The sequence below is a fragment of the Musa acuminata genome, chromosome BXJ3-10 (genome assembly GCF_036884655.1).
Source record: "Musa acuminata AAA Group cultivar baxijiao chromosome BXJ3-10, Cavendish_Baxijiao_AAA, whole genome shotgun sequence".
Lineage (NCBI taxonomy): Eukaryota > Viridiplantae > Streptophyta > Magnoliopsida > Zingiberales > Musaceae > Musa > Musa acuminata.
This window is the reverse complement of record NC_088358.1, coordinates 8,819,681-8,837,569: the sequence shown is the minus strand read 5'-3', so window position 1 is coordinate 8,837,569 and position 17,889 is coordinate 8,819,681. Positions and strand designations below refer to the sequence as shown.

General features: G+C 38.9%; 1 protein-coding gene across 1 annotated transcript; it reads right to left on the bottom strand.

The window, feature by feature from the left end:
* Positions 1–10,252: 10,252 nt before the first annotated feature.
* On the bottom strand, positions 10,253–12,209 carry LOC103975083 (pentatricopeptide repeat-containing protein At3g61360). Its single transcript, XM_009389994.3, has one exon. It carries the CDS (start codon positions 12,152–12,154, stop codon positions 10,667–10,669), a length of 1,488 nt encoding a protein of 495 aa, XP_009388269.2. The 5' UTR covers positions 12,155–12,209; the 3' UTR covers positions 10,253–10,666.
* Between the last annotated feature and the right edge of the window lie 5,680 nt (positions 12,210–17,889).

Genomic DNA, 17,889 nt, shown 5'->3' with positions numbered 1-17,889 from the left:
TTGTAAGGGAATAGGAGTCTTGACTAGGAGTCCTATTAGGAGTTGGTTAGAAGTAAGAGTCTTAAGTTGGAGTCCTATTAGGAGTTAGGGTTTAGAAGCCCTATAAATAGCCATGTATTCCTTCTCTTTTCTTAAGCAATAGATGAATCTTTTCTGCAGCCTTTGAGCAGCAACTTGGAGGGAGGAACCCCTATAGAGTTCCAAGGAGGCAGATCCCCCAAAGAGATCAACCCCAAGTTTAGAATCTGCAAGGGTTCTAACAGAATGGAAAAGGTGTAGTTGGTGAAGGTAGCGACCATGGAGATGACGCTGAGTCATTGAGGCTGCAGCTACAAAAATTGTTGCGTAGCCTACAAGAAAAAAATGAAATAATCGACGAACTTCAAAGTAGACACAACCAGCATGAAAATGACGCTCGAGAGTTTACTTCTGATGATGAAACACCTCATCTTCCAAGGGAGTCAAGAAGATGTCGGAGAAGAAATGAAGTCCAAGACGAGTGGCAGAATAAATATAATCCCAGATTTGATATTCCAGAATTTGAAGGGAAAATAAATGTTGATGACTTTATCGATTGTCTTAATACAGTAGAAAGAATCTTCGATTTTTATGAACCACCAGAACAAAAGAAGGTCAAACTTGTGGCACTCAAACTCAGGCGGAATGCATCTTTTTGGTGGGAAAATCTGAAGAAACAAAGAGAACGTGAGGGGAAGAGTAAGATCGTTACATGGGAGAAAATGAAAAGGGAGCTAAAGAGAAAATATTTACCTGATAATTATAGACAAGAGATCTTTCTCAAAATACATGATTTCAAGCAAAAAGATCTTAGTGTGGAGGAGTACACTACAGAATTTGATAATTTGATGTTAAAAGGAGAGCTTGTGGAACCGGAAGAGCAAACAATTGTAAGATACTTAGGAGGTCTGAAGTATGAGATTGCTAAAGTTGTTCAGCTACAGCCATATTGGTCTTTAAATGATGTGAGCAAGCTGGCATTAAAAGTTGAAAAGCAACAGAAGTTTGAAAAGAGTTTTCGGTATGGCTCAAAAGAAGGCTACACAAAAGGAGGAAGTTCCAAGCCTACTGTCCAAAGCAAGGTGATATCGAAGGTACAAGAAAAGGGTGAAGAATCTGCTGGCAGCAAAAAAACACCTAATTCTTTTACCCCAAGTGGCCGAAAATGCTTCAAATGTCATGGTTTTGGGCATATCACATCAGATTATCCAAATAGAAGGATTGTAACTTTGGTTGAAGATCATAGTGATGGAGGAGAAGATAAAACTGATGACGAACCAAAATACGATGATGATGAGGAAGAGATTACTTATGCTGATCATGGTTTGTCTTTTGTACTGCAACGTAATTTACAAGTGTCATATGTGGCCGTGTTAGAACCCTTGCAGATTCTAAACTTGGGGTTGATCTCTTTAGGGGATCGGCCTCCTTGGAACTCTATAGGGGTTCCTCCCTCCAAGTTGCTGCTCAAAGGTTGCAGAAAAGATTTATCTATTGCTTATCAAAAGAGAAGGAATACATGGCTATTTATAGGGCTTCTGAACCCTAACTCCTAATAGAACTCCTACTTAAGACTCTTACTTCTAACCAACTCCTAATAGGACTCCTACTCAAGACTCCTATTCCCTTACAACTCCTAATTCCTCTATAAGAAAAAACCTCCTACATGAATGCCCCTCTCAATTAGGACTCTCCTAGCTAGAGTCCTAACAGAATGTCCCTCTCAATTAGGACTCTCCGAGCTAGAGTCTTAACAGTTTTACATGAATGTCCCTCTCAATTAGGACTCTCCAAGCTAGAGTCCTAACAGGCCGACGATGAAAGTTGGGTGAGAAAAAATGTGTTTCACACTAAATGCACTTCTCTTGGCAAAGTATGCTTGGTAATCATCGACAGCGGCATCTTTGAGAATGTGGTATCTTTGGAGATGGTACAGAAGCTAAAGTTGGACACCATCCCTCATCCGCATCCATACCAGTTATGTTGGCTGCAAAAAGGAAATGACATCAATGTAACTAAAAGATGTTTAGTTTCATTTTCTATTGACAAGTATTATAAAGATGAAGTATGGTGTGATGTTGCTCCTATGGATGCTTGTCATTTGCTGTTGGGAAGACCTTGGCATTATGATAGAAGGGTGTTGTATGACGGCTACAAACATACTTATTCTTTTAAAGTGAATGAAAAGAAGATTATCTTAGCTCCATTACAACCTTCCGAAATCAGTGCGCCAAAGAAGGAAGTTAGTGCTTTTATTTCTTATAGAGAATGCAGATATGAATTGGACAAGGGCGGTCATATTTTGGCCCTAATGGTAGTAGAGGAGAACGAACAACATAAGGAGACACCGAAAATCATGCAACCAATCCTAGAAGAATTTTAAGATGTTATACCGGAAGAGATTCCACATGGCCTTCCACCTTTGAGAGACATTCAACATCATATTGATCTTATTCCGGGGGTTGTTCTACCTAATAAGGCTGCGTACAGAATGAGTCCTAAAGAACATGAAGAACTTCAAAGGCAAGTTCATGAATTAGTGAAAAAGGGGTTAATTCGGGAGAGCATGAGTCCTTGTGCAGTTCCAGCCTTGTTGGTGCCTAAGAAAGATGGTTCTTGGAGAATGTGCGTGGACAGTGGAACCATCAACAAAATCACAGTAGACTATCGCTTTCCTATTCCAAGGTTAGATGATTTACTTGATCAATTGTGTGGTGCTTATATTTTCTCTAAAATTGATTTGAAGAGTGTCTATCACCAAATAAGAATGAGGCCCGGAGATGAGTGGAAAACATCGTTTAAAACTAGAGAAGGCTTATATGAATGGTTGGTTATGCCATTTGGATTATCTAATGCTCCTAGCACATTCATGAGATTTATGAATCACATACTTAAGCCATGCATTAGAATATTTGTTGTAGTTTATTTTGACGATATATTGGTATATAGCAAGAGTGAAGAGGAGGATATGAGTCATCTGAAAGAGATCTTTCTTATTTTGAGGCAGCAAAAACTTTATGCTAATCTAAAGAAATGTGATTTCTTTACTTCTAGTGTGGTGTTTTTGGGGTATGTTGTTTCAAAAGATGGAATCATGATGGATCAAAGTAAGGTTGAAGCTATTCTCAATTGGCCAACACCTGCTTCATTACATGATGTGAGGAGTTTCCATGGCTTAACATTTTTTTATAGAAGATTCATCAAGAGTTTCAGCTCTATTGTCGCTCCAATCACCGAATGTCTGAAATGTGATAAATTCAAATGGACTAATGAGGCTAATGATGCTTTTGAGCTTTTAAAAAGAAAGGTGACCGAAGCTCCTATCTTAGTTCTACAAAATTTTGACAATGTGTTTGAGATTGAATGTGATGCATCTAATGTGGGAATTGGTGCTGTTTTGAGTCAAGACAAAAAGTCGATTGCATTTTTTAGTGAAAAGCTGAATGATACAAAAAGAAAATACTCTACTTATGATAAGGAGTTCTATGCCATATATCGAGCTTTATCTTATTGGTGTCAGTACCTTCTTACCAAGCCATTTGTGCTATATTCAGATCATGAAGCATTAAAGTTCATAAATCACCAACACAAGCTAAACAAGAGGCATGCAGCTTGGGTGGAGTTTTTGCAATCTTATAACTTTACAATTAAGCACAAATATGGTGTTCAAAATGTGGTTGCTGATGCATTGAGCAGAAAGCATTCTTTATTATCAGCAATAGAAGTCAAAGTTGTTGGATTTGAGACGTTCAAAGATCTCTATGAGAATGATGTGGATTTCGGCTCAATATGGCATAATTGCAAATCAGGTTCCTTTCAACAATTTTCGATCTTTGATGGTTTTCTTTTTCGAGCTAATGCTTTATGTGTTCCATCTTGTTCTTTGAGACAAGTAATTCTGGCTGAAGCTCATGGTGGTGTTTTGGGTGGACATTTCGGTAGAGATGAAACTTTAGCTCTTATTCAATCAAACTTCTATTGGCCTAAGATGTTTAGAGATGTGGAAAGACATGTAAAGCAATGTCGAGTGTGTCATTTGGCAAAAACAAGAACTCAAAATTCTGGTTTGTACACTCCATTGCCAGTGCCAAATGCCCCCTGGGAGGATGTGAGTCTTGATTTCATTTTGGGACTGCCAAGAACTCAAAGGAACAAGGATTCTATCATGGTTGTTGTTGACAGATTTTTAAAAATGTCTCACTTTGTTCCATGCAATAAATCAAATGATGCATCTCATATTGCTAATTTATATTTTAAGGAGATTGTTAAATTGCATGGTATTCTAAGAACTATGATGTCTGATCGAGATTCAAAATTTGTTAGTTATTTTTGGAGAACTCTTTGGAGGAAGCTGGGTACTTCTTTGAATTTCAGCAGCTCGCATCATCCACAAACCGATGGGCAAACTGAGGTAACAAATCGAAGCTTGGGAAATTTGCTTAGAAGCTATGTTGGCAAGAATATTAAGCAATGGGATGTCATTCTTCCACAAATTGAGTTTGCCTACAATCGTTCTATGCATCATAGTATCGGTAAGAGTCCTTTTGAGGTTGTTTATGGTGCTAATCCTGCTAGTCCTTTGGACTTAATCCCTCATTCCACAACAAAACAATTTAGTGGAGATGCTGATGAAAGAGCTAAGCAGATAAAGAAGCTGCATGAGGGTGTGAAAGCAACCATTGAGAAGCAAAATGAGAGGTACATGCATGCTGCCAACAAACATAGAAAACATGTGGAGTTTAATGCAGGTGATTTAGTCTGGATTCATCTAAGGAAGGAGAGGTTTCCACCGAGCAAATTTGAAAAATTGAAACCAAAGGCTGATGGTCCATTCAAGGTGCTTAAGAGAATTGGTAGAAATGCTTATTAGATAGAGCTACCTGAAGATTACGGAGTATCCCCAACATTTAATGTGGCTGATTTGAGTCCTTTTTATAATCATGTTGATGAATCAATCGAAGACTTGAGGACAAGTCTCATTCAACCGGGGGAGATTGACACGGGAGTGTCTAATTTACTACAATCTGATTATATGAACCTTGATTATGATCTAGTATCTTTTTCAGTCAATAATGATGCCTCATAATCTTTATCTCAGCACACTCAAATATGACAGCTCATCAGCATATTCTCTGCACAAAGTTAAAGCTGTTTCAAGGTGCTTTTCTTCAAGACAAAGGAATGCATTAAATGAGTTGGTTGGCAGCTGTGAACATTTCTTCATGACCAATGAGTGCATTAAAATAGTTGGTTAGCAGCTGTAAACACTTAATTTCGAAATTCTCTATGCATGAAGGGTTGTTTCATGCACTAGTATTTATTTTGGTATTTAGGACTTAGAAAGGACTTTAGAAACTGATGATATCTGGGCAGAAGCTCTTAGAGAACCCCTTAAACTCTGTATCTCTTGGATGTGTCCTTTAGTGGTGAGTCTTTTATTTTCTAGTTTTGTATCCTCGTTTAATTTCCGTTGGGTGGTGAACTTTCTGTATCCCATTGCGATTTTAAACTTGGTGGTGAACTACTTTTCGTTTTTATCTAAGCTGCTTCGTTAGTGCTTCTAGTATCAGTTCTTCCTTGTCTACTGTGATATTTTCTATCTGAACAAATTTTCCATCGGTGTTATTTGGAAATCCATTCTGCATTTTTACCCTCCCCGGTATCATCATGCAAATGGAGCCTGTCAACAAACCCCGAAACCAATAAATAAGATCTATAGGCCACGTCAGATGCCTCAACAACAAGGAGAACCTCCCCTAATGGTAGTAGAACCGGTGGTGACGCAGACGAGTGAGCATTTCGACTCCCAGGGACAGCGCCATAGACAAGACAAATCAGGAACTTTATCTTTCCCTATTATGTCGGAGCTTTCCACAATAGCCCATGGTACTCATGGACAGGAGAAGCAGAAGTTGGAAACTTCATCTCTTACTATATTACCGGATCCATCCACAACAGGAATTCTAATATCCATTCAACATGCTAACCAAGACATTGTGACTCAACAAACTCAAGCACCAACAAACATCGCTAGCAAGGATATTCTGCCACAACAAACACAGGCCCCAACAAACCTTGTTAGTAAGGATATTCTGCCTCAACTATCTCATACCTCAATAAATCATACTAACTAGGATATTGCGCCTTAACAATCAGACTACTTGACTCAAGGTATAAAGTTTAAAAATTTGATAGCTGTGGATGAAGTGGATAAATATAAAAATAAAGCCTTAAAAGGTAAAGATATTGTGCGGGAGGAAAATACAAAACCTAAGGATAAAAAAAAGGATGGTACTATCCATTCAAAGTCGTAGAATGAATACCTTACTTTCTTTTTCTAATGAAGATAATTTGCTGGAATGTTCGTGGACTTAATAAGCCTGAAAAATGTCGGGAGCTCAACAGAATAATCAAGTCTGCCACATGTGATATTGCTATTCTCGTGGAAACAAAAATTAAAAAATCGCTCATTCTTGCTCCAAAGAATTTAATATGGCCGGACGCAGAACTGTTTACCAATGACTCTAGTAAAACATTTGGTAGAATATGGGTCTTATGACATCCTAACTCCATTAATGCTTGGTTTATTTCTGCTACCGATCAATTCATTCATCTTAAGGTGGAGGACAAAAAGAATGGCTGTCAATTCAATTTTATTGGTATATATGCTTCAAATAGTATGCAAGAAAGAAATATACTTTGGACCGATCTGACTAACATTGCAAATAACTGTCTTAATATGCCATGGATTATTCTTGGTGACTTTAATACTGTTCGATACACAAATGAAAAAGTGGGGGGTAGACATCATTCTGAAAGTCAGCTTCAATGATTTAATGATTATATAGACATTGCCGCATTGATTGATATGAAATCTGTGGGCAATTGGCTCTCCTGGAGTAATCAAGGCGATGGTAACAGAAAAATAATGGCTCGACTAGACAGGTGTTTGATTAACCAAGAATGGTTAACAGTTTACCCTGATTCACTTCTTGAGTATGATGCACCATTGTTTTCTGATCATTCCTTAATGTATATACACGCAGAGAAAGCAACACCTAGAGGCAAGAAACCATTTAGATTCTTTAACATGTGGAGTACTCATCCTCAGTTCCTTGATATTATCAGATCGTCTTGGAATATTAATATACATGGTTCGCCACTTTACATCTTATGCCAAAAGCTCAAAGTTTGCAAAGCGGCACTGAAGGAGTGGAATACAAACACCTTTGGAAATATTATCACTCGGGTTCAAATTTACAGAAATGAACTAATGGCGATACAATATGAGCTACAACTTCAGCCCCAAGATGAGAATCTTATCTACAAAGAGACAGAAGCCAGAAGTAACTTCATGCAAGCCTTAAAACAGGAGGAAAGTTTTGCAAAGCAGAAGTCTCGACAGCATTGGCTAACTCTAGGAGATTCCAATACTAAGTTTTTCTATGCATCCATTGCTACTCAAAGGGCCGTTAATCGCATCAGAAAATGCAAAGACAAATATGGTAATCTTATTGAGAATTTAGATGAAGTTAAAGCATACACTGAGCGATTTTTTTATTCCTTACTCAATCAAGCGGTGCAACCTAATAACATTCATGTGGAGCCAACTAGAAAGCTTGATTCGGATGACATTTCAATCCTCAGTGCCCCAGTTACAGATGATGAAATTGCAAGAGTTGTCTTTAAGTCACCGAAGGATAAAAGCCCTGGCCTAGATGGATTTCCAACTGAATTTTACCAAACTGCATGGTCTATTATTGGAAATGATGTGATTAAGGCTTGCCAACATTTTTTCTCTTCAGGCCATATTCTTAGAGAGATGAACTACACTTTTATTTCTTTAATTCCCAAGAATGCAGGGGCTGATTCACTAGAAAACTATCGACCCATATCATTATGCAACTTTATTTACAAGATCATCTCCAAAGTGTTGGCAGATAGAATGCAAAAGGTAATACACAAGATCATTAGTCCAAATCAGGCAGCTTTCATCAAAGGGAGAAGTATACATCATAATATTCTGCTTGCCAATGACTTGATAAAGGACCTGCACTCAAATGCGAGAGGGACAAAAATATGTTTTAAAGCTGATTTACGGAAAGCTGATTTACACAATTGGCAAAGGTTACTTTCAGATGTGCTATTTGGTGGATGTGGAAGGAGAGATGTAGTAGAATCTTTGAGTGTCAACACACAAACAATGCTCAGCTCTTAACAGAGATTATTAGAGACTCAAGATCATGCATGGAGCATAGTCTCAAAATGGAGCACTTTACACGAAGAGAAAGAGATATTTTTGTCAAATTCAATTTTACTATTAGCTAACGATCTTGGCAATGATGTTAAATGCTGTAACCACTAGTAGTCTTGGCACATCTTAACATGCTCGCTATAGTTAAGAGTTAAATTCTACAACATGTGTAGTCATAACTACCACATGTGTACTCAAAGAGTTACCTGACTTTGTCTATGACTTGTATAGACAAAGTTATTTGTAGAAACTTTACACATAATTAATTTACTTTTACTTACCAAAAAAAAAAATAACTATCGCATTCGCACTCTATGAGTTACTTGGCTTTGTCTATGACTTGTATAGATAAAGCTATTTGTAGAAACTTTACACATAATCAATTTACTTTTACTTACCAAAAAAAATATATGTTTATCACTTACTAAACTTTGTAGCTCACTCTGTTGTTATATAAATTTTTCAAATTAACTTGTGGATAAGTCTTGTTAATTATTATGTTATTGTGTATAAGTATATTTTGTATGTAATAAAGTGTTATTGATATAGTGTAAAAGCTTGAATGTAATATCCTCACGAAGCACAATACAATCAAAGAATCTAAAATATGTGACCTTGTGGTGACTTTATAACATGTTGTAAAAATGTGAAACCATGTGCTCTAAAATGCTTCCATGTAAATTATTAGTGGAAAAGTCATCTAATTCTATATAACAAAATGCTTACATGTAAATTATTAGTGGAAAACTCATCAAATTCTATATAACATTTTTATCCCTTCTCACTTCCAATGCAGGGCTAGTCAAAAACATCACAATTAATTCATAGTCACAGGGTCTTGTCCATTGCAAACATGTCCTCTTTATAGTTCATTCCGTCAATTCAAGAAATTTTGTTGGCATTCAATTCTTTGTAGCCATTGATATGCAAACTAGAGGAAAAAGAAGCCAGAAATGTATCCTCTTTCTGGCGGTTCATACCAGTGACCCGTAGTAGTCATCTTAATATGGTTCCCAACAAAGAATGCAGGGTTACTCGATGTCATGTCAGAATAAAAAAAAAAGATGGCCATCTTAATATAGCCATCTTTGTAGCTATGAACCTGTTTGCCTTGATGAGTCCAGGCTCAAATATCAAGCTGGACCACAGAGGTGCATAAACCAAGTGGTCATGAATCTCATTCTTGTTCAAACCAAAAAAAGGCATTGCTATTGCAGTACAAAGAAACAAACAACTGGCCTGGTGATAGACATTGGTCATGTACTTAGACTGGATTGAATCTAGAAGTTAGAAATAAGCTGTATACTGGAATTGTGTACAAGGGAGGACAGTTAAGTGACGTACCAGTACTTTCTAGTAATTCTCTGATAACATCAATGCACTTAATTTGGATGACTTAATTAGTTAAAGAGTATCATCTGGATTTGTGACCATGTTTGAGTTATCAATGTGAATCTAAGATAGGTAAATGACTCAAAATATGGATGTACACTCTTCTTACAACATTTCACGATTTTGTTTCTAGCGGCCTCAACTAACAAGCTAGAGACATAGTTCACGATTGGCTGATAAAGCAACATAGTTATTTGAAGATTGTCACTGTTGTCTTCTGCAAATTATTTGATAAATTGCCATCATTCGTGTCATTGAATCACTACACAGTAAAGGCCAACCAAGTCACTAAGCTACATGACCTGTAAGATAAGCGGTCGGAAGGATGAAATATACATGATAATATATGTAACTCTGCCACGTTATGAGAAGATAAGGCCATACCTTGTGGGCATTGAAGGTTGTTAGCTCGAGCTTGTTCCAGTCATGTGTCGAAGGCTTGAAATAGTGGATCTGCACCTGGATTTGTGATGGTGTGTGCAGGTCTATATTGCACTTAAAACCAAGAGATGCACTTTCAATTGTGGCTCTCCACTTAAATGAATAATCAATACAATGTAATGCACAAAGTCCATAAAGAATTACAAATCAACCGAAGGAGTATAAGTTAAATAACCACATCAAACATTGGTTCTACCAGAATTGCATACAACTATTTTAATACTTCATGACCAGTTCACCTACCACATCGTAACAAATAGGAAGGCAAAAAGGATCAAAGCAAGCACAATCTATCATTCAACTTGGTACCAAGATTATAAGCTACTTGATTCTTTGTTTTCATGTACTATGACAAGATTTTTGCGACACTAATTTATACATTATGAAGGCCATGCTTGACTGAATTCTTGAAAAGTGTTATGTCATGAGACTATCTTTCTTTGTGTTTAGTCAGATTTCACATGCATAACCCTCATAATGATCAGCATCATCTGAGCTGAGCCCTTTCAGCCATCAGAAGCAAGAATATATTGAAAGAAATGACCACTTCATGCCAGCTAGCTAAAATTGAGAGGGCACAAGTGCTTGCATTCTCTTTGTCATCTGATTAAGCTCCTCCATCATGTCTAACTTCTTAGTTCGCACTAGAAACCCCTCCAACACCCGGAAGGCCCTCTCAGATGGAACTCTCCCTCTATCCACCACTTGTTTAAAACACTTGTAGGCCTCCACCACATTTCCTTTGCAACATAGTGCTGTCACCAAAGAATCCAATGCATGCCTATGAGGACAAAATCCCTTCTCCACTAGATAATTCCACAAGCTCAAACCCAAATCAGCCCTGCTGTTCTCGCAGAATACCTTCATGAGCAGCATTACTGTACGTGTCCTTGGCACAAAGTTCTTCTCAACCATCCTTTTATAGAGCTTCCAAAACCCCTCTAGATCCTCATACTTCTTCATGCCACACAACAGCGTATAATAACTCACATCATCAAGCTGAATTGCCTTCTCCATCTCTTCCATAATCTCCAAAGCAGACCTAAGATTCCCCACCCTTACAAACGAGCCCATCAATGCATTATAAGCCCCTCTGTCAGGAACCAGTCCTCTTGCGACCATTTCATCAAACAACCTACGGGCATGCATTGGGTTCTTTGCAATGCCAGAACCATGAATCAAAGTGGTAAAGCTTTTGACCGTAGGTGAGCAATTATTCTTCGGCATCTCATCCAGAAGCCCCAAAGCATCAAAAAATCGCATTTTCTTGCAGTAGGCATCCATTCTAATGCAATAAGTTACTGCATCAGGTTCAAACCCCCGGATCATCATGTCATGATAGAAAAGATCGAACGCGACAAGATTCTGGGACTCCTTGAAGCCCAGAAGTAGGGTGTTGAGTGTCCGAGAGTTGGGTGGGAACCGGGAGTGAAACCTCCGGAAGATGGCACGAGCCTCGGAAACCCGCCCCTGGGTGCAGTAGGCTCTTAACAGCGCATTGAACTCGTCAAAGCTGAAGGAGAGACCGGCGGCGGCCCAGGCCCTCTCGGCGCGGTCGAAGGCATCGAGCGTTTCGTCGAAAGTTCGGAACTTTGCGTGGCGGGAGAGGAGCACGGCGAGGGACTTGGGGGTCAGGAGGGCAGGCTGGGATCTGGCGACGTCATCGATGAGCTCGAAGGCGGCGTCGAAATGGCGGGCGCGGGTGAGAATGTGGAGAATGGTGGCGAAGGCGGAGGAGGAAGGAGGGTGATCGCGGTGGCCGCGTAGGGAGAGGCGGAAGAGGTAGAGGGCTTTGGGGGCGGCGGCGTGGGCGGCAAAGAGGCGGAGGAGGAGGGAGTCGACGAGAGGGGAGGAAAGAAAGGGAGTAGGGATGTGGTGGCGAAGGACGGGGATGGGCTGGTCGTTGATGAGCTTGGCGAGGTCGTCGACGGAAGCGGCGATGGAGGAGGACGAGGGATTACCGGAGGTGAAGGCGGAGGCGGAGAAAGATGAGGAAGAAAGGAGCTGATGGCCCGGGCGAGGAAGAAAGGCGGAAACTTTTAGATTCATTGCGAAGCGCAATTGCAGTCTACCGAGAGTCGAGGAAACTTTGTAGCATTCGCAACTACTAATTAAAACAAGTCATTTAATTAAAGCTAGTCGCGACGTTTCACAAACGTAATAAAAAACGTTTTAGATAATCCCGAAAATATTTTCTTTAGGGAGGTACCTCATCTTTTTATATATTTCTTAAAACTTATTTTTATTTTTTATAATTTTTAAAATATCTTCTGACTAATTACCATTAAATATGTCTAAACAAGTCATATGAGCAGTTTTATTTAAGGCTGTAACATGTTGGGTGATCCCGAAAATATTTTCTTTAGGCTAAGAGGTGTCCCATTTTTTTATATATTTCTTAAAAATTATTTTTATTTTTTATATTTTTAAAATATCTTCTGACTAATTATCATAAAATATACTATAAAACAAGTCATATGAACAGTTTTATTAAAGTTAGAGTCATGACATGCCACAAACGTAATAAAAAGAATATTTTGAGTGATCCTGAAAATATTTTCTTGAAGCTAAGAGGAGCCCCATCTTTTTATATATTTCTTAAAATTTATTTTTATTTTTTTATAATTTTGAAATACCTCCTAACTAATTACCATGAAATATGTCATAAAATATGTCGTAAAACAAGTCATATCAACAGTTTTATTAAAGCTAGAGCCCTGACATGCCACAAACACAATAAAAAGAACGTTTTAGGTGATCCTAAAAATGTTTTCTTTAGGCTAAGAGGTACCTTTTTTTATATATTTCTTAAAAGTTATTTTTATTTTTTATAATTTTTGAAATACCTTCTGACTAATTATCATAAAATATACTGTAAAACTAATCGTATGAGTAGTTTTATTAAAACTAGAGCCATGATATGCCACAAATGCAATAAAAAGAACGTTATGGGTGATCCCAAAAATATATTTTTTAGGCTAAGAGGTGTGACTGACACCTAATTTATTACAATCTTCTCATATGGATCTTACTAATGCTATGGTATTTTTTTCAGCCCATAATGTTATCTCATAGTTTTTAACTCAACCCACTTAAATATGATAGCTCATAAGTGTTGAATCTCGGATTTTGATGATGAAATCAATTGATAGTGTTTATGATCTGATCTGCGTTTTGAGTGACACAAGAAGCTTCGAACATGGAGAGACAATGAAAGTAGGAAGAATCATGTTAGGATGGAGTGGAACATATCAGTGTTAGGATCAGGGTCGACACTAAGAGGGGGGGGGATGAATTAGTGTAGTGGTAAAATCATGATGGTTTAAAAACTTTCGTACGATAAAACCGTTTCTGACGTAAAACTGTTTTTGGAAACTTAACTTAAATTGAAAGCATACGGAAGTATAGTTGATGTAAAGCAATGGAGGCAGTTTGTAGTTAAGATAAATAGCAGAAAGTAAATGCAAATCGAGATTTAGAGTGGTTCGGTCAATCTTGACCTACATCCACTTTTGGCTTTCTCCTTCGACGAGGCCACCGACTTCCACTAGAGGCCTTCCTTCAATAAGCGAAGGTCAATCACCTTTTACACCCCTCTTCTCCTTTTATCGAGTTTAGGAGATAACCTGTTAGGACTCTAGCTTGGAGAGTCCTAATTGAGAGGGACATTCATGTAAAACTGTTAGGACTCTAGCTAGGAGCGTCCTAATTGAGAGGGACATCCATGGAAAACTGCTAGGACTCTAGCTAGGAGAGTCCTAATTGAGAGGGACATTCTGTTAGGAGGTGTTTTCTTAGAGAAGAATTAGGAGTTGTAAGGGAATAGGAGTCTTGACTAGGAGTCCTATTAGGAGTTGGTTAGAAGTAAGAGTCTTAAGTAGGAGTCCTATTAGGAGTTAGGGTTTAGAAGCCCTATAAATAGCCATGTATTCCTTCTCTTTTGATAAGCAATAGATGAATCTTTTCTGCAGCCTTTGAGCAGCAACTTGGAGGGAGGAACCCCTATAGAGTTCCAAGGAGGCCGATCCCCTAAAGAGATCAACCCCAAGTTTAGAATCTGCAAGGGTTCTATCACCTGGTATCAAAGCAGCGTTCTTGGCGTCTCGCTGCCCTTTCACAGCCATCCATCAACCCTCCACAACCATCCAAAGCAATTCCCACAATTGCTTAAAAGATCGTCACCGAATTCCGCCATCATCTCCACCACCGCGGATCATCCTTCGATCTCCCTGTGAATTGCAACAGGTTCTGGTTTCCTACCTTATTGCTGCTGCAATTTAGTTATCCTTATTCGAAAAAAAAAAAAAAATCGTTCTTATATTGCTGCATAAACTTTTCGTCACAAAGTTTTCATCTCTACGACGAAAGATACATTGCAGAATTCCAGCCGCATAGCACCATCTGTTTGATCTTGCTACTATACTTTTTCTATCCAAATTTCTATGAAATTTTTATGACATCTTTAACACTTCCTAACAGTGGATTTCCCTTTGGTTTCATCAAAAAATTATCAATATAAACTACTGATCTTTTATGTCCAATCTGCTGCACTTGAATTGCAGAATTCAAGCCGCATAGCACCATCTGTTTGATCTTGCTACTGTGCTATTTCTATCCAAATTTCTACGAAATTTTTATGACATCTTTGACACTTCCTAACAGTAGATTTCCCTTTAGTTTCATCGAAAAATTCTCAATATAAACTACTGATCTTTTATGTCCAATCTACTGCACTTGAAAATCTATGCTGCAGAAAATTTCAGCTGCATATCGTTGCCTTAACCCATCTATTTGCAATCTTTTTTGAATGAAATTTCTTATAGACTTCATATATTATCTTGGCTTCCATCTAAGATTGATCTATTAAGAAATTCATCTCTAAAAACGATTTTATGTTGCTACAAATTTTCATCGTATCCCGCTGAAATTTTTCGACGATAATTCTGCAATTACAACTTGCACCAATTTCTTTGCTATTATACTGCCGAAATTTTCTTGATTAAATAGATATCCTTGCTGTCATATAAACTATGATTTTGCTATCAATTCCCTCCTCAATTCTCTCAAGTTTTTGGTGGAAATTACGTCGAGAAACCGTTGTTTCTTCGACGACAATTCTACTCTTACAAGACAACACATACTTGCTGCAACTTCCACGGATTTCTGTCAAACCTTTGCTACCATCTACCATAGATCCAAAACTTTCATCCACAGCCCTAAAACTCTACCAAACCACACCCTCAAACTGCACCCAAAACAGCCACAAAACAAGCCTAAACCGCAGCCTACATCCACCAATCCACCAACACATTCGACCATCACTTCTCTCAACCTATACATGCCTTTAACCCAACAGCAAAAGAGAGATCTTAACATCATTGATTTGGGGCCATATACTATGGCATCTAAGGAGGCAATCAATGCTAAATTCGAAGCCTTGAAGGCACGAATGGAGGATAAGATTCGGATGCTCTTTGCCGAACTCAGATTGGGCCGACCACTAAGCCCGAAGAAATCATATCAAGGAGAGAGCTTTGCCCAATCACACCAAGCCCGAAGAGATGACTTCCAAGGGAGGGTAGGCTCTATGACCAACCCCAACTATCCATACATGAGAGTGGACTTCCCTAGATGGGAAGAAGGAGACCCGATCGGTTGGATTTCGCACGCGGAGCGATATTTTCGGTACCACAAAACCGCAGATGTATCTATGGTGAAAATTACAGCTATACATCTTGAAGGGGATGCTATTCAGTGGTTTGACTGGTTTGAACATACTTATGGAGTCCTTTAATGGCGACAATTCAAAGAAGAACTGCTGATTCGCTTCAGACCAACCGATTACGAGAATATTGACGAACAACTAGCAAAGATCCGACAAACCTCCACCATTCAGGAGTACCAAACCAGGTTTGAAAGGTTATCTAATCAAAATCATGATTGGTCTCAAAAATAGCTATTGAGGACCTTCATTGAGGGCTTGAAGCCGGAGATCCGAGGAGAAGTTAAAGCGTGACAACCGTACACGCTTATGTCAGCCATCTCTTTCGCACAACATCAAGAGGAGCAATTGAACCATGAAGCTCGGAGGACTAGGGTCGCTCCTCAACCAGTAATATTGAAGCCCCCCCTATTGTTGACCAAGTCCCTGCACCAAAGAGGTTAACAGGAGAAGAGCTTCGGGAGCGATATGCGAAGGGGTTATGTTGGCATTGTGACGAGCCGTGGAGCCGTGAGCATCGCTGTAGTAAAGGAGGACTTCTTATGATTGAATCGATAGAAGAAGAGGTCATTGAACATCCAAAAGAGAGCCTTGAACATGAAGAAGAGCTACAACCGACTGACGTTACAGTACACGCACTAGCCAGCTACTCAAACCCGCAAACGATGAAAGTTGGAGGCCTTCTCAAACAACAACCGATCACTGTTCTCATCGACACGGGCAGTACTACTAACTTCCTATATAGTAAGCTTATTGTTCGGATAGCATTACCTATCGAGAATCGCTGCAGGTTTGATGTTAAGGTCATCAACGGACGGATTTTTCATTGTGATCGTAGGCGCCCGCAGGAGAAACTATTGTTGAAGGACCAAGAGATAATTGTAGATTTCTTCCTTCTCCCTCTTAACAATCATGAGGCCATGCTCAGAATTAAATGGTTGACGACATTAAGTGATATTTTTTGGAATTTTATGAAACTAATTATGAAATTTTACAGTAAGGAGAAATAGGTGACAATGCACGGGAAACGTGGGGGCGACATAACAACGATTTTCACACAACAAATGGAGAATATTTTGCATAAAGCATGCAGTGGCTTTTTGGTACAACTTGAGCAGCAAACTAAGGGAGAGCCAATAGAATTTGAAGATCCAAATCTACTTCCTTTGCTTGCTGAATTTTTAAATATATTTGATGAACCGTGCAACCTACCTCTTACCCGTCGGCATGATTATTGTATAACGATTCTTCCAGACAAATCTTCAGTAAATACTTGGCCATATCAGTATCTACATCTCCAGAAGGATAAAATAGAAAGGATTATAAAAGAGATGCTCAAAACAGGAGTTATTCGGCCGAGTTGCAACCTCTACTCTTCACCGGTGCTACTTGTACACAAGAAGGACGGAACATGGCGAATATGCGTTGATTACCGAGCTCTCAATGGCATAACTATCAAGGATAAATATCCTATTCCAGTACTAGATGAATTGCTATATGAAAGGGAGCACAAATCTTCACAAAGATGGACCTTTGATCCGGGTATTATCCAATACGAGTGTACGAAGAAGTCATACCGAAAACCGCCTTTTGAACACACAACGACCACTAGAAATTTTTACTTTCTTCAACAAAAGTTGGGATATCTTGGGCATATCATATCAGAGGAAGGTGTGACGGTGGACCCCTTCAAAATTGGAGCAATGCAAAACTGGCTGACCCCGAGAAAAATAAAATTGCTATATGGCTTTCTGGGTTTAACAGGCTACTACCGCAAGTTTGTGAAAAACTATGGAAAGATCAGTGCACCACTTACTTCCTTACTAAAAAAAGATGTCCTCCAATGGTTGGCCAGAGCCTCCACGGCCTTCGACAAACTTAAGGCAGCCATGACGACAACACCGGTGTTAACACTACCAGATTTCAACCGACCCTTCATTATTGAGGCCGACACATCTGGAGTCAGAATTAGAGTCATTCTCATGCAAGATGGTCGAACACTTCCATACACTAGCAAGGCATTATCTCCCTCCTATCAAAATAAGTCAACATATGATAAGGA